The sequence below is a fragment of the Sander vitreus genome, chromosome 13, assembly GCF_031162955.1.
Source record: "Sander vitreus isolate 19-12246 chromosome 13, sanVit1, whole genome shotgun sequence".
Taxonomy (NCBI): Eukaryota; Metazoa; Chordata; class Actinopteri; order Perciformes; family Percidae; genus Sander; species Sander vitreus.
In genome coordinates, this window is record NC_135867.1 from 14412698 (window position 1) to 14435506 (window position 22809).

General features: G+C 39.6%; 1 protein-coding gene across 2 annotated transcripts; it reads right to left on the bottom strand.

The window, feature by feature from the left end:
* Positions 1 to 955: 955 nt before the first annotated feature.
* On the bottom strand, positions 956 to 22521 carry LOC144527590 (short transient receptor potential channel 4-like). Of its 2 annotated transcripts, XM_078265744.1 has the most exons (14): positions 22314 to 22521; positions 21050 to 21268; positions 17574 to 17714; positions 17080 to 17256; positions 16082 to 16282; positions 6598 to 6943; positions 5891 to 6030; positions 5596 to 5796; positions 5362 to 5483; positions 4949 to 5144; positions 4648 to 4842; positions 4279 to 4320; positions 3794 to 3883; positions 956 to 2414 (listed from the first exon to the last, which is right to left on the bottom strand). In XM_078265744.1, the coding sequence occupies exons 1-14, from the start codon at positions 22470 to 22472 to the stop codon at positions 1743 to 1745; spliced, it is 2901 nt and encodes a 966-aa protein (XP_078121870.1). In that variant the 5' UTR covers positions 22473 to 22521; the 3' UTR covers positions 956 to 1742. The 2 variants fall into 2 exon arrangements, with proteins under 2 accessions (XP_078121870.1, XP_078121871.1); XM_078265745.1 differs by lacking the exon at positions 4648 to 4842.
* Between the last annotated feature and the right edge of the window lie 288 nt (positions 22522 to 22809).

The window sequence follows — 22809 nt, forward strand, 5'->3', positions numbered from 1 at the left end:
CAAGGCCAGTTGATAAAGGGATGAAAATATGCCAGAAGATGACATATTTACAATTCCCCCTTGTTGTGAGTGTTTTAACTAATGAGGGCATTTCAGCTGTTAATGTACATAATGTTGTTGGAGCAGGAAGGAAGAAGCTTTCTGAAAGGATTCAGTAATTCTGTACAGAACTTCTAAATGTATGTTTTTAATTTGGAGCCTTAGGAGTGGAGTGAACCACATCAGATTTTTAAATGAGAGCATACGCCAAGTAAATGACAGGTAAATACAATGTCCAGTAGATTGTCAACTAGCCAAAAAAATATAAATGTGTAAGCTACATGTCAACTATTAACCCATTTACAATCCTTGTATGCGCGCATTATCTTCCAAGGCAGTTTCATCAGTTCGTGGTAGTAGGTTGTTAAGCTTTGAAACTCTTCTTTAAAGAACATAAATATTAAAATGGCTGTGAAGTTTTTAACCAAACCATGTTTTTTATAATTTATTTTTAATTTATTTATTTTTTAGTTCTTTTGAATTCCTCACGTTTTCTTCAGAAGCGATAAGCCTTTATGACTGAGTGACTACAAAGGATTTAGAAAACATTAGAATTGTTAACTGTAAACACTTACTTCTAGCAGCTTTCTAAAATAAAATATTGTCAGCAAAAAGTAAAATCCTTAAAAGTGACATACTATAATAAGCTTAAATGTCAGCATCCCGATCATGTATGGATCTGTCTGCAATCTGCATTGAACAAAAGTAAAATAGCCAATTAAAGAGTATATTTGATTTATGTTTTAATCTCTATAACATAATTCCTTCAAACTAACATGACATCTAAAAGGTACCAGAAAAAAACAGCTTCAAATTAACTTTTGTTTTTAACTCATTTTTTTGTTTATTTTCTGTAGGACTGATAAAACATGAATAATATGCTGCTTCATATGGTTGATATGCTGTGTTCATATTGTATATTTTATTATTCTTCATCAGTCACGTTCTACTTTACATATGACAATACCTGTCATGAACTCACTGTTAAATGTACTCTTCACAATGATGAGAATCACAATCCTAGGTTTTTGCATAGAAAAACATTGACAGAATTGTTGTTGCATGATCTTGACACATCTTTGAGATACTGCATGCCAGTGTAAAGTGTGTAAAGTGCAAAAACAGAGTAAGGCAGAGAGTCGGGTCTAACACAGAACACATCCATTGCTCTAGTGAGATAAGGATGGGGAAAGTTAAGCGGTGTAGAGATAAACGGGAAAAGAAAAGAGATAGAGAGAGATTAATAAAGGAGAGTGAGTGATGGATAACTTGAAGAGAAGGGCACACATCAGGTAAGGAACAGAGAGAGAGAGAGAGAGAGAGAGAGAGAGAGGTTAACAAAGAGGAAATTATCAGTTTCAGGAAAGATTAATTTCCAATCATCAGTAGGGATGAGATAAAATGAAATTACTTCATCCTAAAATCTAAATCCTTGAAATGTTAACACAGAGCTCCGTTTAGCTTTGCTGAATCACCACTGTTAATATAACAACATTTAAAACACTTACACCAAAAGCCTCCCTGAGTCTTCAAAGATCAAATCTGATTATTAGTTTAGTAATGACTGGAACAGTTAGACTTCTTGCAACAAAAACATCCTCACTTGAAGCTCACATTGTCTCTCTGTCTTCATTCCAGCATTACTTGCATGTAATTACTCTCATGTAACATCGCATCTTATGCTTCTTCTCTGGATGACCCTGTCAAACATCCACTATAGCTACGGAGTCACTGCAGGGTAAACTCTCTTTATCTTTCTCCTCGGTTTCTTTTTTTCCATCTTCATTCGAGCTGTTATTGGTGTTCGAGACCTCGCCGTTTTCATTTAGGTCCTCATTTACTGCTGCTTCCTCCTCCTTTTCTGTCTGCAGGAGTCCTTTCTCATCCTTACCTGTTGCCCTATGCTCTTTGTCCTGCTGCTCTGCATCTGAGCCCCCGGACTCCCCCGCTTCCTCTGACAAAGAGTACATCTCTCCTGCACTTGATGTGGCTTCATTGCTGCCCCAGTGGTGTTTCTGGAACAGGCCAAAGTCAGTGATGTCTTTGGGGGTATTTCTCTTCTGGCTTGACTTTTTGCCGGAGCTCTCATCAGAGACCACAAGTCCGTAAGGTAGACCGTTGGAGGCTTCAGGTGGCCTGGGTGAAGCTGTAGAACTGCCCTGCTTGAGGATGGATGCGATGATCTTGAATCGGTTGAGTTTTCTTTTCACCTGGCTGGTCTGAGGGGAGGAAGAAACCTTGAGCGAGGCATTGGGGTAAGCAAGACTGGACTCCACTGAGCTGCCACTGGCCTTTGCCCCCTGTAGGGGAGGCTTCCCTGTCTTCACCATGCCCATCACCTCGTAACGAAAACTGGAGATATCTTGTTTCAGCTCCTGGGAGAGCAAAGCAAAAAGTGAGCTCCCCTGCTAAATTAATTGTTTTTCATTTGACTAGCAGCCACAGTTGTTAGTATTTGCAGAGAAGTCTGCAAAGTTAGCCTAGAAATCTAGACACACCCTAGCGGCAGCAAATGTATTTTGCAGCCAGGGTCAGTCTAGCAACTCTCCGTTGGCTTGCGAGCTTGAAAAAACAAATTCTGGTCAGGCCAATCACATCATGTATAGAGTCGGTGGGCGGGCTTAACATAAGGACGGCTTGACGGTTCCGTGTGAATTCCCTGCTACTTGAAAACAAAGAAGATGGCTGCTGCTGCTGGCGAACAGCGGTCTTTCGACTCGGCTCTGGAAGACTTGGAGTTACTGAGCACTGAAGTCATTCTTAAAAAAGGAAGATGTGTTAGGAGTTTTGGCAAAAAGTGTAATCTATCAACTAGCGTTGCTCTGGTTGGTTGTAGCGCTATCTTATTGTGTGCAGAGAGAATTTGAAAGACAACCGTTTATCCCGCCCCTCGGATTGAGCCCTGCCAATGGTGAGTTCCCAGACCCAACATCTTGATGTGGGTCCGGCTTGTCAGGCTACTGCAGAGTATCAATTCAATTTCAACTCAGTCAATACCAAGTGGATACATTCATTAAATAATTATATAGCACCTTTCCTTTCCCTTTTTATTTCCTCTCAAAGCACACATGAACATTTTCATGTGGGACATATTTGTTTTTAGGCATTTCCATGTCTTAGAAGATTCAAATCAATGTTGATAAATAATTGACAATATGCCTTAACAAGGCAAAAGTTTATACTGATACATTATGGCTGATTTAGCTCTTTCTACATGTATGGGAAATGTAATTTTATGTTGCTGACTAAAACTAAATATTGCAATTCAGTCTTTAAGCCTGCAGTAACTGATTTGTTTGGCCACTTGAAGGTAGCAGAGCTATTAACCCAACACAGACTGGGTTTTTTAAGTTGATGTGGCAAACTTGTTAGCAGACAGTGGCCTATTTACACATCCAGTAGACACAGAGCAACATTGGAATTCATTTGGAGTCGATTGTGTCCACCTGATAAAAGCAAGTCAAATATTCACTCTCCTTTTACAGTAGCTCTAGTTTTAGTCTCCGCCAACTCCTGAGGGAAATGTCTGGCTCTTTAGCTGCTGAACCAAAACAGCAAAGTTGCGGGCCTGAAAACTGAAACAATTAGCGGATAGATGCTATAAAGCACCGCTCCAACTGCAGAGATAATTCTCTGTGGGTTCGTCACTACAGTACAAGCGACCCGTCACATAAATTAAGTTACGGGATCTATTGTTAATACAGAAACATTGATTTTCGCCACTTATTCTTTTCTCTGTAGGAACTGGGTCTACCTTGAAGTTCTCCTCAGTCAGGCCTTCCTCTGTCTTGGCATCTCTGATCATGGCAGCCACATAACGTTTCACCAAGTTCCTTAGTACCTCCTACATCAGTGGAAAAAAGGCCTTTGAATACATTTACATCCTCTAATATTGAATGAAAAAGTGTAGCTTCAATACAAAAACTCAGGAAACAGATGACGAATATACTGTATATGTAGAAAAGGAAACACATTTCAAGCTGCATCTCATATAAAAATGCAACACTAACCACCTGCAGATGGACAAATAGGAAATCCTTTACAGAGAACGGTGATGAACATCGCACTGAAATTGAAAGTGTAGAAAGACTATCTGTGTGATCTGTTACTCTCTTCACACACACACACACACACACACACACACACACACACACACACACACACACACACACACACACACACACACACACACACACACAGCAATCGTTCTCAGGTATCTGTGAAAGAGACTACATTTACCTGATACTGATGGTTTACCCTCAGGTTCTCTGCTGCTCGCCTCTGCACAGACAGCAGATGCCAGAGAAGATGCATAAGAAAAAGAGTGGGAGATGAGGGAAAAAGCATATTTAGTTTTTCTTCACAGTATCACACATTTGTATTTACCTTTGTTGTCTGCGGTCTCACTGCATATGGCCCCTGAGTGTTGCAGCACAAACAGTAAAGGCTTTTGCTCTAAAATGAGATTTCTAACATCCGAAAATAATGGATTATATTCTTTGACAAATATTTTTTAGTATTGACAAGTATTGATTAGTAACAAACCAGCCCCTCCTCCTTCTATCTCTGAAAAACTCATATAAATGTGTGTTTAAGTGTTTGACTTACCCCAAGAGTTCCAAAGGTCCCGGGGCGCTTGGATTCTGTCCTCTTGCACATTTGCCTCTTTATCCAGCATATGAGGTACCAGAATGATTTGGGGCTGGGGATGATGTTAAACGGGGCTGGCAGAGTGGCCCCTTCTTCAAAGTAACTCATCCACAGCTTTGTCCTGGCAAACTTCCACTCAATGTCTGCATGATCCTGAAACCGAGATTAGGACATATGAAAAGCACTGACAACACAAAGATGATCTAATTCCATACATTCATGCGGCTTTCTGTTTGCAGTATGTCTGATCTGTGCTCACAGCAATGTGCTGATAGGAGTTGTTCATCATGGCTATGAGCATGTTGAGGAGCACCACCAGTGAGATGATGTTGTAGGTGCCGAACATGGTGGCGCCGACAAACTCAGTGAACTGATGGTCTGCATCCACGTTGGTGACATACAGGCTAATCAGACCAAAGATTGACCAGAACAGAGACTGCAGTGTCTCAAATAATCTGCAAGGGATAGATACTTGTTAATTAGATTCAGCTAAAACATCAGTTTTTCTTAGCAACTGAACGCTTTTTTTTTTTATTAGCTTTTTCACACATTTACAACCTGTAATAGCAATATACACAGACGCACAACTCTCTCTTCCTTTGCCACAAAATTCCACATCACACATCTACACTACACATGCAAGAATGCAAATTTAGATTCATGTGAACTCACGTGGAGAAAGCGTTATTCTGTTCCACACAGCGGATGCCTTTGCATTTTCCCTTCTCATCGGAAGCCTTGGTCTCATAGTAAAAGTACAGCTGGTTCAGCCCGTTAGCAAAGGCAAGCAGGACCTGGAGAAAGAGAAAAGAGTGTGTGCAAATTAAGTGGATGCTATTATTTAAGCCAATCCATGTGTTTCTGTATGCATGTTTATATTCTGTGTTTGAACATTTGTGTGTTTACCAGACAGTAGATGAAGAGGAACTTCAGGATGTCCAGCAGCATTCTCCCCAGAGAGATCTGCAGCGGCCCCAGGTGAGAGTTGGCTGTGAACAGCGAGATGAGGCGCAGGGAACTGAAAATGTTCGCTATGGCAAACACTGCCTCAGCTACGAGTGTTGGGTGCCACATCTCCCACTGGTTCCTGGGTTTACTGCCACTGTACTGAACAGGACAAAGGATGGCAAATATATGTGAGAACACAAGGAGGTTACACCACACCTGTCTATTTTAATGCTATTCATTGGTAATTGGTTACCTTAGTGTAGGCTACAATCTTGAGGGATATGGTGGCCAGGTATAGAGAGTTCATGACAAAGTCCATCAGGTTCCACCAGTCATGGACGTAGTCTTGGAAGCCACCATCCCACATTTGTTTGATCTCTGCCCAGATGAATCCTAAAATACAGAGAGTCTGATCATCTGTTCAATAAATATCCTTGTATCATGGACAAAAAAAAAATCCAAGGTTGTGCAAATAAAGTCACGTTTATTTCCTGTATAGACAACTTCAAGTGAGTGGGAGCACTTCCAACTTGGATGGGCATGGATGTTATGAATGAATTAGAATTGTATTAACAAGACACAATGACAATGCTAACATGCGGATGTTTAGCATGTATACGGTTTACCATGTTAACCATCTTACAGTAGTTGAGCATGTTTGAATGCTAACATTAGATTAGAAAGAACACAAAGAACAACTGAGGCTGAAGGAAATGGCATTAGTTCTGCAGGTATTTGGTCATAAACCAATTTTGACGTGATGATGGCGTAAGATGAACAGTCTAGGGATCCAAGTTATTTCAATTCATTTTAAGAGGCAAATTTCATGTCAATCCATTCAATAGTTGTAGAGATATTTCGCTTAAAAGTACAAATGTCAACCTAATGGTGGCGCTTGAGGAAAAGTCCAGGGATAACCAAAGTCATTAGGATACATCAGACCTCCTCCATTTTACTCACCCAGCACCCAGGGCAGGATCATCCACTCCACAGTGGTTGGTGCAGGACCTTGCCTGTCCTGCCTGTCCTGCTCTGTGGTGACAATGTGCTGGGAGGCGAGGAGCAGCAGGAATAGAAAGGTCAGGTAGGAAGCTGTGTGGCAGATGAACTTGATAAAAGGCTTGCGGATGAAGAGGCCGTGGCGACTCTTAGGAGCGATGAGGTACCAGAGAGCAAACAGGGGGTAGAGGAGGCCGATAAAGACACAGGTAAAGAACTTCCCTGCCCAGTGGCGGCGCCTCCAGCCGGGAAACTCATCGTACCACCGGGACGCCAAAAGCTGCTGGCAGTTTGGCTGAGCTACAAACTTAAAGAAATAAGGGGAGAGTTATGCTTTTCTCTTTGATCTACAGAGAGATAAAAGAAAATCCTTGCTCATACACTAGAGTATGATGACAGCTTCCTCAGCCTGAGGCTTTTCAGTGGTTTTACATAGAAGATAATGCCCTAGTGACTACATGCCCGAATTAGCATCTAACCCTAAGCCTAACCCTGGGAGTAGGATGTGTTGAAGAGTAATCATCTACACAAAAGGATATGTTTTACGAGGAAATCAGGTAACAACTGTCTTGACATAAAAAAAATGGAACCAGGCTGTGAGGTCAGTAAAAAGGAATCTACATGTTGTAAAGAAACTAGAGGATCATGCTTTTAGATGACTGCATTGTATTTCTTAATGCTTTTCTTGAGATAATACCACAGTACTCCTTACTGAGATGTCTGAATATGATTGGAACTTCATCTAAAACAGACAATATTTTATGTCTCTTATCCACAAAAAGATAAATTGAAAATGGCTGCAACATGTATCTCCATGTGGGAAATATTTTCTTTTTTTCTGTTGTTTGGCTTGTTTGTTGTTGTTTTGTGTTGCTGTGGCATCAATATCTTATGTGACTACAAAAATGAAAGGATTAACAAGGGAAATGTTGTTAAAGTTATTGCCTGTACCTCTTGGTAACTGAGTACAGGTTTGAAATGATCAGGGAGGTCAAAATATTGACGCATCAAAACTGCAGCTGCGCTGTGGGACTGCCTTCGCCAAATGGACTGAAGCATCAGCATCTGGTGATGATCTAGAGCAGGGGTCTTCAACGGGTGGTCCGGGACCCCTAGGGGGTCCTCAGAGTCAATGCAGGGGGGTCTCCAAATTATTGTTAAGTTTTTTCAACATGAACATAACATGAATCTAACATATATTAGTATTTATAAATCTCCACTGCTTACTGGCCTATAGGTAAGGTAGTCACTAAGGCCATCCACAGATACAGTTAATCCTAAGGATTCAATGTGCCACATGTATGTTTAACATTAAAACATGATTTATAAAATCATGCCAACAATTAGTAGGCTATTTTAATAGCATAGTATTCTATGCAAAAAAAGGTATGTATATAGGCTTTAGGCCACCCTACACATTTTTGTAGGCCCAATGTATTATGCAACTTCATTTTATACAGTATATGTAGTAGGGGGTCCCTGCTATATCTCTCTTTCAGTTAAGCTGAAAAAACGTTGAAGATGTCTCACAGAGACTCACAGCATGGGCTCATGCAAACACACATACGCAGGCACACACAGTGTTGTGAAATATCACGTTGAGCCTCTATATCAGAGCTAAAGTGTCAACCGGCATCGTTAAGTGCCAGTTCACCAACTCTGCAGCCCCGTTACCATGGGAACCAGAGATCCCTTTCTGCATCGGGGTCTGAAGTAGAATGGCTTATATTTCCATACTTCAACCACAGTGTTGCCACAAAACTTGAGAGAAAATGCAAAGAGGGAATATAGAATGGGATGAAGTGCATGGATGAGTGGAAGAAAAGAGAGAGAGAGAGAGAGAGAGAGAGAGAGAGAGAGAGAGAGAGAGAGAGAGAGAGAGAGAAAGCCTTAAGATAATATGGATGATCAATGATATGGCTTAACTTGTATCACAACAACATTCTGACGATAGAAGAATAAAGAGGAAAGTAAAAAGGGAAAAGCTCCCCTGTTGATTTTCACTTTGCATATGACTCTTTTGAGCATGAACCTTATAATAGACAAAATGCCTAACCTCATTAAGTTGCAACCAAAATCTGAAACAGACCCATGGGTGCAGGCTAAGTCTTCTAATGAAGTACTTTCATTTACTGGCACAGTAAATAATAAAATAAAAAACGAGTAATTGTTTTAATGTCTGCAGCAGCTATAGATGGAATTGTTTCAATCTGTTTAAAGATAGCTTTGATAGTTTTATCTTTCGTAAAAGCTTTCATTTCTTATTGCTTTTCAGAACATTATTCCTGATTAATGACAGTAAACAAGAGGTACTTGAGCTGCATGATGCCTTGCCTTAACCAGCATGATGTATTAAATACTGACAGGGATGCTAATGAGGCCAGAAATTAAGATAATTAGTATAATAATTAGAGATGTTCCGATACCAGTATCGGTATCGGCTCCGATACTGCCTAAAACGCTGTTATCGGTATCGGGAAGTACTGGAGTTTATGCACCGATCCAATACCACGTAATAAAGCCCTAAAGAAAAAATACGTAAAAATAGTTTATTTATGTTCTTTTTCCGTTATAACTGACTGTCAAACTGGATAATAAAAGAACATTCTGTGGCATTCATGTTTCACAAAGAGTTTAACCTGAGCCAGACTGACAACAAAGATAGAAATCACATCCATACAGGGATAGTATACAGTTCTTAAAACATAATAAAATATATGACACACTGGTATCGGATCGGTACTCGGTATTGGCCGATACGCAAGTTCAGGTATCGGAATCGGTATCGGGAAGCAAAAAATGGTATCGGACCATCTCTAATAATAATTAGGAAATGTACCCATGCCGATATTTGTCTTGAGCTGTATTAATAATATAATCTCCAAGCCTAATGAGATCATCTATTTTACAAGGGAAATCTGTCTTAATAATAAGTTATATTGTTTACTGTATTTTGTTTTACAGAAAGGCAAAGTGGTTCTCTTTTTGTTACTGGGGATTAGAATGAGTAAAAAAACAGCTAAGCAATTATAGTACCTCCTCATACATGCTCATACATTTGGCTCCATGGCAATAGAAACTGACACATTATTATTTGTTTTTGCTTTGTTCATTTTCTTTATTTTTGCTGCTGTCTATTTTGAATTCCCACCCGGAGTCCCCTTGACTACCTTCTAGTCATTGTATAAAGCTACGTTCCTATCCAAACTCCCTTCCTATTCCCTTTTCCAGTCCAAACATGTCAAACACCTCTGTTATTTCACCCTACCTTTGCCTGTCACAATCACTTAAAAAAACTCAGCAGTAGTGAAGTGTCTTATTTGCCTCAGGTGGTTTGTTCACACAACTCAAACAGAATCTCTCCTGGTCAAGTGTCTATCTACAACCTTTCCTGCCTCTCTACACTGTCAACTGTCCTAAAGTGCCAGGACAGTTCTTACAGTATCAGTGTGTGAGTGGATAAGTGAGGGTGCTTCCTAGCTCTGTGAAGACAGGTTCCCCTGCAGCTTTACTAACATCAAACGTCTGCTGAATCTCTTCTACTCCGCTTTCACAGACATGGACAAGCACACAACTTACAGCTAGCTATGTTTTCACTGCCTTTTGCTTTCGTAAGAGTTGAAATACAAAGAAAGCAAAAAAAAAGCTTGCTCCATATAGTTGACACTTTTTTCCATTCTTGAAAAACCATTGGTTTATAAATGTTTATGGTTCTTTGTCAGGATCACCTTTGCTTGCATGGACACTCACATGGAAAGGGTTCTGAGCCGTTCTGATTGTGTAAGAGTTTGCAAAGTGTTATGTTTTTGATCTGTGGTGTTATTTTAACATTGCATGCATGTGGAAAGACACCTGTACAGTGTAGTCATCATTCATCCACTCATTTGTTACCTCTCCATTATGTATGTGAACTTCCTGATAATTTCTGAATCAACCTTCACAATGATAATCACACTGTTTAGTCTATATCCTCGACATTCCACTTCCGGGATTGCTCCGGTACCGCAGGAAATTCCACCCGGATACATGTCTTTTCGCCGATGTCCATTTCCTTCCGCTTTCTTTGTGTTGGAATTTTAAATTCGGTGGATTGATGAGGATTAACTGCTCCTCAGATCTCTGCATGGTAAATTGAGACAGCTAGCTAGACTATCTGTCCAATCTGAGTTTTCTCTCGCACGACTAAAACAACTTTTGAACATACACGTTCCACCAAAACAAGTTCCTTCCCGAGGCTATTTTGCAACGGCTCCATGTATAGCTTATGACGATTGTGACTGATTTAAAGAAATGCCAATAAACGAGAGCACCTTTTTCTCCCATCCCGGAATGCTATGTGGACTAGCCAGACCCCCCTCCGCAGCATGTGGAGGATGGTCTGGCAAAGCGAGACTACCTTTGATACAGCTGAACTGGTCTCATCCTTACAAAAACAGGCTGTTGATGGACTTTATATGATACTGCAAAATGGCACAAACATGAAAGCTGGTGCTGAAAACGTTCGAAATGTGTCCCTGAATATGTGTACATTTCTAAAATAAACTGAGCACTGCAGAAACAATCAGATACCAACATAAAGCACAACATCCTCCTAACAACACTGCTCAGTTAGTAGTATAGTATAGAGTGAGATTATTTCACCTGTTCTAAATACAATTTGCATGAGTATTTTTGCTTTGGGACCAAGTGGATTCATTTCATTTCGTTTAAAGAAAACTATAATTTGAAGGCTGAACATTGCTCAATACTGGAGACTAAACTGTGAAGACAGATATTTGTTGCAATGAATTGCTGAAACAACTGAGTGCTAATGGTCCTTCACTACATTCCACTTATCCATCATTTTATCTCCATTTAATGGAGGCATTAAAAATATCTTGAAATACTGAATTGCAGTTTTTATGAGATATCACAAGGGGGCAACGTCAAACTACATCTTCAAGGAAGTCGCCTACATTGTTGCAAGTACATCAGTATAAATGAGAGTAATCCACCGTTAAAACCCTCAGGGAGTCAGAGAGGATAATCTGCTCTTTATTGTGTATGGGTTACTGATCATATTTATCTGATTTGGCCTCTCGCTGCATCAAAGCACAGACTGCTCTGTTGGCTCAGCTCTTTAGACCAGAGGCCTGTGGAGATTTCTCTGATTTCTCATTATAAATTGTGTTTCTAAACCCTGGGAGCACAGCAGCAGTAAAGCCAAAAAACACACACAGATGCGAGGATAAATACAAAAATGTAAGCGAGCGCACACAACACATATAAGAGGGTTGGGAGAAACGCCCTTCAGTTTGTTCAGTTAAGGGGCAAAAACATGCACATCGTGACTCACTGCCAGTACTAAAAAAGATCACACATTCAGGCCGAGTGTCATGTCAATTATAAGAGCTTGAGTGTCTGTCTGCAAAATCGCTGAAAGAGATGAGTGGTGATCACACCACAGACAAAATGCCCTGACGATAATACCTGCTCTCTGCAAAGCCTTTCCAGTCCAACTTAGCGTCCACTTAACTATTGATGCCTGGCAGGGGCCAGAACCATGTCTGACTTTAAGATCATCTGCCACATCACTTTAATTTAAATTCCATTAAATACCTCTATATGTTCATACATTTACTCTGTACACGTCATTTTACCTTAGCAGGAGACTGCAGCAGAAAACATTGTCATATTGACAGATCTAAACAATTTCCACTGCAAATTCTCATTTCAGCAGCAATTATATGGTGAATACTCAATGCTGTGTAATACTTTGCACATTTTATGTTTTCTCTCTCTGACTTAATGAACTGTTCATGTCAACATAATGTAAAAAAAAATCCCACAATTTATAATGGTTAATAGAATGTTTGCTTGTGTGGTTGAATTTATATGAAATCCAGTTTCACACATCTTCTTTGGCAGGACTGTTATAGTCGCTCCACACACTATAAAGGTAAAACCAGTAACTACATTACAATATATTCTGCAAGAAATCTGTAAATCAAGTCATCACTGTCTAAAATTCATAAACAAATAAGAGAAAGAAAACTGCAGTAAGATTGTTGTTTTTCAACAGGAATCAACATATTTCAAGGATTTATTTTTAGAATGACGGTTTAAGTTTAGAAACAAGAAAGGATAAGACAGGTTGCCTCATTAGAAGGAAGAAAAATGTGATTAGATTTTGGAAAATACCTGAAACTACTTTGGAAACAGGTTAAGATAGGATAAAATGCTTTTGCTGAAATAGCTGATTTTCACTTTTAAAAAAAAAAGACAACAGAGAGAAATGACCTAAGAAAGAGATGTTTTACATCAATACACTACACACACACACACACACACACACACACACACACACACACACACACACACACACACACACACACACACACACAGGGTAGGAATCACCAGAGGCCTCACCACACGATATCATCACGATACTTATGTCACGATATGATATTATTGCGATTTTAAACATAATCCAATATATTGCAATTTATTACCTTTTTTCCAACTTCAAAAATTTACCAATTTCAAATGATGTCCCCAAAAGGAAACTTTGTCAACATATGTTTTATCTAAAAAGATAAATTTCTCTGTGTTCATCTCACTTCAATTTTATTGATGCAAAATGGGATTGTCAAGCAGACAAACTGACCAACACATACATAATAATAGATTGATACTTGGCATCTGTGTATCGATACAGTATTGTCACAGAAAATATCGCAATACTATGCTGTATCAATTTATTCCCTCAAAAGACTGCTAACCAGACCAGTCATGGCAGCTGGGACATTTATCATTTAAAAAGGGCAACTGGGTGGATTGTTACCCACATCATGAGACACTGTCTTCCATCAAAGTCCTAGTGCGATCGAAGGGTGTGATAGATAGGATGCAGGAGAAGGGCATATTGGGACATCTCCTGAATAATTAAAACACCCCGTGGAGAGGGGATGTTGGGTGGAACAGAGGCAGCAGGAGGGGATGATTGTTTACAGTGTCTGCAATGAGAGATTTACTGCCAACAACAGGTTGGTTAAGATGGCAAAGGACTTTGCATCATCACGTCCACCTGTGTACTTGGCACTACACCCAATTGTCCTTTTGTGACTCAACATTTCATATTCATCTGCCAAGCTAAGTCTCGATGCACAACAACTGGATGGATGAAGGAGGAAACAGCAGCGTCATTAATCTAGACACCAAAAATGCATCTGCTCTGTCAGCCAGGCAGAGCTCCAAGCAAAAGACAGTTGAATGAATTATAAGTCGCTCCTGGGAAGAATGTGTCTGCTTCCTCATACTTTTCACCTTTATAATTAGAAGAACATTTCTGCGGTGTATTATCTATTTAACCCCTGTCTCGTTGTCTGAGGAAGCCATCCCATAACTTAGCAATTCTATAACCGGGCTTTCCGCATACTCCATTAAACCCAGAAAAACATAGCTCATGCATCTGTTAAATGATTTTCTAGTAAGTCTTTTATATTCACCAACAGCACTAAGCTTTTAACAGGGAAATATGCAGTGAAAGTAAATAATTGTAAAGTGTTTACAGCCATAACTAATTACAAATGAGTTGGTATGCAGATGAATTATCTAAAACATGTCTTGTATTACTCATGAGTAACAATTATAACATATTTGGGGTGTTAAAAGAGAAAAATACAATGCATTATAGAAGCTAACTCTCTATTAGCCATACTGACGGTTTATATAGCAACCACACCCATTAAAAGCTATAGTGTGTAGTTTCTGCCACCCCCATGAGGAATTCTAAGTAATGACAACAAAACTGTCGGCGCATTTACATGATACAAGCCTTCCGTGACTGCGCCCCCCAGTTGCTAGTAGCCAAGGAGGACACGGAGGATTAAAAAAAACATGGACTCTTCAGAGGAGGTAATTATCTTCACTCGAGTTTCTGCGCACGAAAGTCACCGGACGACAGAATCTTCTGAACATAGCCATACTGAGAAATCCAGAGAGAGTTGTGTGGAGCTGATAGTCTTACTTAGCTTTGTAGCAACTCATTTGGCAATGGCTTGAATGTAACGGACGTTCATTAATATCAAAAAGTTACGCACTAAAGCTTTAATATATGCAATAGGAATTAAAAAATAGCTTTTAATTAGCATTTTTCCCCATACCAATTGTTCATGGCTCTACCCACTGAGAAAATGTTTATCATACTATAGAGACAATAGCATGAAATAAGTGGACTGAAAGGAATATTGCTGTGGAGGTCTGAACCATTTCCCTCATAATTATTTATGTGTTTAAAATGCAATTCAGGTCCAACAGAGTTGAATGAATAAAACGGTTAAATATATGCACTAGTTTTAGGAAACTGCTGGACTGTAAAAGAAAAAAAACACTTAATTAATACCTGTTTTCCAGCACATTCAAAACAAATATACTGTACTTATTTTGCATTAAATATTACAGATTATATAGTATGTACATTTAACTGGATGCACTGCATGTACAAATTCCAGCAACAGGTTATTGTCTTTTTAGTAACATAATGACTGATGTGACTTGAATGAATAACACCATTTTGAGTAGCTATTAACGTGTTATTTGACGTGTTATTTGGCGTGTTAATTGAAGTGTTATTGACGTTTCATTTGACGAAGTAAGCATCCTCAATCTGCAGCTACAGTTACAATCTTGGCATCAAGTATTACCTTGCAGATGTAATGCTTTGGTAATGGAATTCAAGCTGGGCCTATCTGTCATCTGTGTGAGCTGCCAAAGATACAATCCTATCCAAACCAGCCTCTGGCACCATTAAAAAAAGATTCAAAATCATTATACCAGTTCATAAGTGCTGGCAGTGACACCATTGAGAAGACATTGGCTCGGTGCAGCAAAAACAACAGGCTTGGCATGTAGCAAATGTTGCCTGGGGCATGTGGAATTGACAGCTATGTCAATGTAGCAAACAATGCAGGACAGGAAAAGGAACGCTAGAGGAGAACCAAGGACAAAGGCTGAAAAAACAGATGATTTCTAATATACTGCACAATTGTAAAGGCCAAAACTGTGATATTACAGTCAGATTTAAATTATCATGACAAGAGGGGGCAGGTGGTGCACTTGACCATCATTTTAGACCATATCATCATATAGATAATTTTGTTGATGGCCAAAAGGATGATATTCACGGCTTTCTTTGCAGTACTGCAGCCTCCAAAATAAAGCAGCAGCTGTTTCTGTGTCCTTCATGTTTTGTCCTTGGCAAACTATTGTGTTTTTGTGTTTTAATTGTGATATAATGGCAGAGTGAGTATCAAATCTATCAAACTACTAATTCAAAACTATGGCACTCACACTTTTTTTCTCCTTTCGAAGCCTTTGCCATCTGAACCAGTCAGGGCGCTATGAATTAGTCTTTAATCACAAGCTTGTACTGTACCTATGCACTAATATTATGTACCATGCATACCTCTTTCTGGTGGTACTTGATAGCTAGTTTGAGTCTTGCCAGGTCGTTGTTGCCCTCCTCCTCCAATAAGTTGTTGTCGTCTCTGTAGTTGAGGATCATCTCCAGCTCTCTGGAGCTTCTTGTCTGGTCCAAGAGGTCCTTGGCAAACTGTTTACACTGCTGAGACAGCTCCTCATACTCTGATTTGAACTCGTTCTCCACCTTAGTAAGAGTGTTTACAGAATACAGATACCGCTAAACATCAAGAGACCTGCAAGAACCTGGCAGCTGAAATTTAAGTCAATATATTAAGGACAATCTCAGAGTACAGGTATGTCCAGGCTTGTCAGACTGGGGGTGGAAATGGGACTGAATACCCAGGGCCCTCATGTGAGGAGGGCCCAAAAAGATGCTAGAATAAATAGCTGTGAATGCTGGGAGGGGCCTTGCCTCTGGTTATATAAGATAAGATAGATTTTATTGTCCCAAAGGAAATTTTTCTTGGAAAAACAAACAATATCTGCTGTTAAAACATTGCAAACATACATACACACATACATTAAGTACACAGACACAGACTGTTGCATCACTCTGCATTGACATGCTCATGTTGCATGCAGAAACTGCCACTAGCCAACAAAATTGCACACTGCCTGTTGTGCAACACATCATAATAGTCATCGTAATATACATAATATCTTATATTTATTATCCATTTAGCTTTCCTAAAAAAATAATAATGAACTTTTGGTTTTATAATATTTAATCTAGAAATATCATGAACTTTAGCAGGCAATGATCCAGTTTTTGTATACTTCTCTGTGAGTTTTGATAGCTGACCCTTTTCATATTAAAAAATAAATAAATCAAATGACATTTACAACATGCAATTTATATTAATGCTGGGCTAATAAATTGACAGGGCATTGGATGTCCTATAATAGTGTCGTGAAAGGGCAAAGAGAAGTTAATTAATGCAACACACAGCTAATCAAATCCTACCAAAGTATGTTCCTCACCTTGCTGAGCTCCTGCAGCTCCCAGCTGAGCCTGAACGCAGTGAGGAAGGGGTCTTCGCTGGAGAGCGCAATTAGCGAGGGACTAGACAGTGCTTTGTAGATGTTGAGGCGGGAGCGTGAGTGCCGCAGGCTGTCCACGTCTGAACTAGACACACACTCCACACAGTTACAGCGCACCTGCATCATCAAACAAAGCATGAACACATTTTAATGAGGCTTCCTAGTGTTAAGTAGATCATGTTTCGGTGCTGCAATGCAAACACTGTAACCATTATGTCAATTAAGTACTGTCATGGCTGGGTATGTTATTTACATCGCCGAATCAGTGAGTTTTTGTCCTTATATGTGCATCCAAAAAAAAAAACACTGGATATAATGTCCAAACTGCACTTTAATCTGTCTGCCACAATAGTTGGTTCCCAGAACAGGTGTTGACATTCTGGAGATAATGGGTTTTTACGCTGATAATAACAAAATACAAATAGTTTACCCACCTCATGTGGCTGCGGCATAGACACGCCTTTCTGCACCAGAAGCTTGATAATTTCATAGTTGTTGGTGTGTGCAGCGAGGATGATGGGAGTGATGTCAGGGGTGAAGTCAGAGAACTGCTTGTCCAATAAGATAGGAGGAACCTTTCAGTGTTAGAGGAGAGAATAAAAGCTTTAATCACACATACAAAGAATCGAATGAAACTCTCGAAGCAGCACTTTGCGTTGCTTCTTATGTGACCTATTACAAATTTATAGACCTGAGTCTTTTTTCCTTCTGTCAGGTTTAACTGACATGCTCAGTGCACACACAGTGGAAGTAATTGGTTTGGTTAAACACAGCCTGAAAGATCTTTTGTTCACCAGAGTACAGTGCTATGGTCTTTACATTGAAGGTAAATGGAATAAGCAAGCAGAACCAAAAAAAAATGCTGGCAGAGCTTTTAGCAGCAGCCCTTGGTATGAGTCGCATACAAAATGTCATTCATATCAAGACCGCTCTTAAGGGAATAGGCCACAGTGTGGTACAAAAACATCAGTATTTCACACATTTCACAGGAAATCATAATGTTTAAAAAGAAACTCATTCCACCTATCCCTCTTATCACACATTCCAGCTAAGCCCTTTTGCTATTCCCATGTCATTCAGTGGGTATACATGACTGTGGGCTGCAGAAGAGTAAGCTGGACCTTTTCATTTCTTTTAATTGAAGGCCTATTATCAGATTCTGTGGTGATGGAGGAGAGAGAAAAGTGTCAGAGAAGGTTAGAGGATAAACAGTGCTAGGTTAGGAACTAATTGCAACTTGATGCAGACAGAGGACAGATGGGAATAAGCGAATCTGGGTCTAGTGAGAGAGACTAGTGTTAAAGACATGATAGTCTAGTATCTTAAAGGAGCAGGCCCTTTCTATATTGTTACTACACAACCAGGGAAGTGGAACAGCTGTGGAGCTAACAGTTATATAAGTTGTAAAACCTTAATTTATTTGTGTCTACAAACAAAATGTGTTCTTCCAGCCGTTGTGTCCATTTGAACAAATTAGTAAGATAAATTAACCTATAGATTTAAATGTTCGATTTAGAACACTACACGGCTCTCACAAACCGTTCCACTGAAAAAGGGAAAACTTTGACCTGCTAGTGACGCTAGATAAAAAGGATCACCGAGGTCATTAAGATTCATCCTCTACACACTACGGATATCTGTGACAAATTTCATGGCATTTCGGCAATATGTTAAGATATTGCATTTAAAGTCAAATATGTCAACCTGTTGGTGACGCTAAAACAAAAGTCAAAGAATCACCAAAATCATTAGGATCAATCCTCTGGGGACCATGCACGTCGATACAAAATTGTATGAAGATTTGTTATCCAGGGGATTGGTTCAATTTCTCAAAAAGATTTCATCATCCATATTGCACACAAAAGTCATTTTACATGTGGACACTAATAACTTGTGTAGTTTACTCTCAGAGCAATCATAGGGCAGCAGCAACTCCAAAGAGTGGCACAGATCCATGTCTTAGAGTAGTCATATTTCGCAGAGGAGGGTGATCTAATAATCTGTATACTCTGTTCTCCAGGTGGGAGGAGGAGGGACATCAAATAATCTACAACACAGCCTTATCCTGCGCCCAAGCATGGAGCAAGAGGAGTGCAGGCTGCTGGATGTGAAGTTATAATAATAGTGGAGAAAAGAAACAAAATTATAGCCTACTTGTCCGTGTAATGCATATGTATTACTCATATTAGAATGAGGCGTACACCGTCAGCACACTGCTTGAAATTTGCATCTGCAAAAGCACAGCTTGTCTTTTGTTTTTACTGTGCTCCTTTTCGGGCCTCCCCACAAATGTTGTTGAGAGAAAGCTGGTATAAAAAGGGACACTGTGCAGTTCTGTCTTTGAATGACAGTGCGGAAAATAAGCTCATGTCTTTGTGGATGCAAGCAGGCATGATCATGCTTACTGTGTTATATGTAGGGGGAAGATGGATTTCCTTACCTAACTATCTTCATGTGCACATATGTAGGTTGCACAGTAACCCAAAAATCAATGAGCAAAATGTGGACTATGAAAAGACTGACACAATATGAAAAAACAACAAAACACAGAAGAACCCCAAAGGCCCTTCTAATTGAGAAAAACTGTGAGCTCCAGTGTTTGTGTCTCCGATAGATGCATATCTACTCACTCAAATATCAGAGGATAATACACAAAGCTGTTTAAAACGCTGATATCCAATGTGTTCCTCAGCAAAAACAACAAATATGCCACAAAAATATTATTACAGAGATTATTACAAACACATCATTCAGAAAACCTGCAAAATAGAAAGACAAATACAATTCCAGCACAAACTGAATCTTATGTTTTAATAAATCTCAGAGAAGACACTGGCAGCAGAAAGGATGTACTTTTCCTAGACAGCCTTTTAATATAATCAATGAGCTTCTCTTGGAGAAATGTGGTTGCTCTAGAGTGTCTATCTGTCTAATCTATTTTCACAACCTACTCATGCGATAGGAAGAAGCACTATCTTACGAAGACATTAGGATAAAAGGGAATTGTTGCGGCTGATAGATGTCACAGCTGAGAGGTTTGGGCTGAATAGTTTTGGCCTCTGCATCCCCCCCAACCTCCATTTAACAACACACCTGAGCTATCTCTTGTGCTTATGCTCTTTTTTACCTACATGCTTCCTTTTGCTTTCATATTTCCTTTTCAGGAAAGTGAGTGTGCAGTGATTCCTTTTCCCTTCATTATATCAAATACAAATACACAGCTTCTAACAGGACACAACAGGCACAGCAATAACACCCTCAGTTGATCGATGAACACAAAAACATCTGTTCCTTTGTGGTTTGATAGGGAGATGAGAGGAAGAGAGCATGGGAAGCGTGTGTGTGTGTGTGTGTGTGTGTGTGTGTGTGTGTGTGTGTGTGTGTGTGTGTGTGTACAGTACACATGTGGCAAAAACAAGTAAAAGGAAAACATTCCTTGAGTGGAGAGCAATCAGTGCAAAGGGAAATTAATGGAAATCTGAATTCAAGCTAAATACACATTCGATTAGCATGAAAACATGTCCCAGAGAACGGTCGACTGGGTACACATGTTATTAAATAATATGTTCATTTTTGCGCCGGAATTGTCCTTTAATGAACAGCAGCGTTCTCAAGATAATCTGAATCCCTATAAGATTAAAAATGAATAATATCCTGTAACTTTGGATAAAATATACATCATATTTTCTCTCACTGAACATACTCATTAAATCTCTTCATGTAAGACCTGTTCTTGATCAGGTCTTATGAAAACAGCTGTTTGAGCTGTCAGTTTTTGTTGTTGTCAATTATTTTAGATGGTATAAAAAGCTCCAAGCAACTGCATGCAGAACAACTGATACACTCCTACCCCATGAAAAAAGCAATCTTAATTTGAAAACCCTTCCATCCCTCTCAGTCCCCTCCTTACCTGCATGCCACCACTAGGCTTCTTGTGATTTAGCAGCAGCTCCACAGCTCCCACCACTTCCTTGCGGATTGCATGCAGCAAGGCATCACCGACGTAGACGTTGAAGCTCAGCAAGAGTTCGACGATTTCCAGGTTCTCATTTTCAATAGCAATCAGCAGAGCCGTGCGGCCGAGTGGGTCGATACAGTTGATGTTGATTTTGAAGTAGATCTCTGCCTCCTGGCAAAATAAGGTTGTGATCGAAAATCAAGGCTTGTTTCAAGAGCTACTCTGGGTCTTGGTTCAAAAGAATATCATTGATTAGAAAGGAAAATAGTCAATGACACAGAATACACATTGATTTTTGAACAGAAATGTAAACTCCTCACACCTTTCAAATCTAACAGAGCTACTCAAAGTCTACAGAATTTTACTCGGTGAGAGCTGTGCCAAATCTCAATACATTGCCTCAAGTGATGTTGTTTGGGGCTGAAGACTACAAGTTTGAAAATGAAAAAATCTGGATGTGTGGAGTTAGAAAGAATACTATATCTCTCTATATTGTATAAAGTCTATGCTAATCTCTGCTTGAGGCTAATAGCTTGAGGCTATTTTAGCCGCTACTACACACCTTAATCCCTGAATGAACTGTCGGCGGTCAAGTTGCATTGTGGGTATTAGGCAGCAGGTTTTGACAAGGAAGAAGTATTTGTGGAATAAAAAAGATGATATATTTGGTTCTGTTGCATCGATGTTGATCCTTTTTTTAAAACTGCCCATTGAGAGTCCAGAAATGTTATAGGAGTGCAATGCTAAACCATTAGAGTACTCTTAAATAGTTTGGAGATCACATCTGGCATTAGTTGGTTATAATAAGAACAGTTTAGGCTAAAGGCCTAAAAAGGAAGTCATGAAAATTTGAGCATAATAATGGGGCTTTTAGATTAACACTCTAGAAAAAAAGGATGAGTAGCTTTTTCCCCTTTTTTTCTTGACTTATTGCATTGTGTTGTTAACTGAATTGCTATGTGACACGGCCTATATTTGTTTTGGGGTTTTGTTTTTGCATCATTTTTGGGCACCGGAGGTACTGTGGGACTAACTATTTTGTGTCTACTAACGGTCTGACACCTGTCAAGATAAATAAAGACCCCAGATGTTATTGGAAATGAGTAGAAAATAATCATGGGTCCGTACGTTACCCATAAATCTTGTAATATTTTCTAAATCAATCCAATTAGATTAAGGCTTTGATTTTTTAGATTTTTGATTCACACACACACACCTCCAGAGCCTGTTTAACACTAGCGTAGTCCCCCTTCTCCACAGCTCCAAGGTAGGCTTTCTCCAAAGGCGACAGCTCCGACTCGGCCCTCACAATTCTCAGCGGGATGCGGTCCCGGTACGAGGAGCTGTCAGTTCGCCGGTAGTACAGCTGTGACATCTCTCTGGGCTTCAGTTTACCAGCACTCTGCAAACACTGCTACAGCTGATGCCAAGCTACTGGGGGACTTCACACTAGAGGGGACGGGAACAAAGGTGTTATGGTAGGAATGCACTTGTCTTTTAGCAGAATTTTAGCAGAGTGAGAGGTGTCTTTTATTGACCTTGCAGCTTTTAGTGCTTTGCCTTCCAAGTACGTCATGATTCTCAGAATTTTCATCCATTTTTTAAAATATTTTTGACAAACACGCCAAGCACCGAAAGATTAAAATGTTATGTCACTAAAGTGTTTTCTCAGTTGTCCTATCAGGTAAATCTAAAATAAACAAGGAATATAG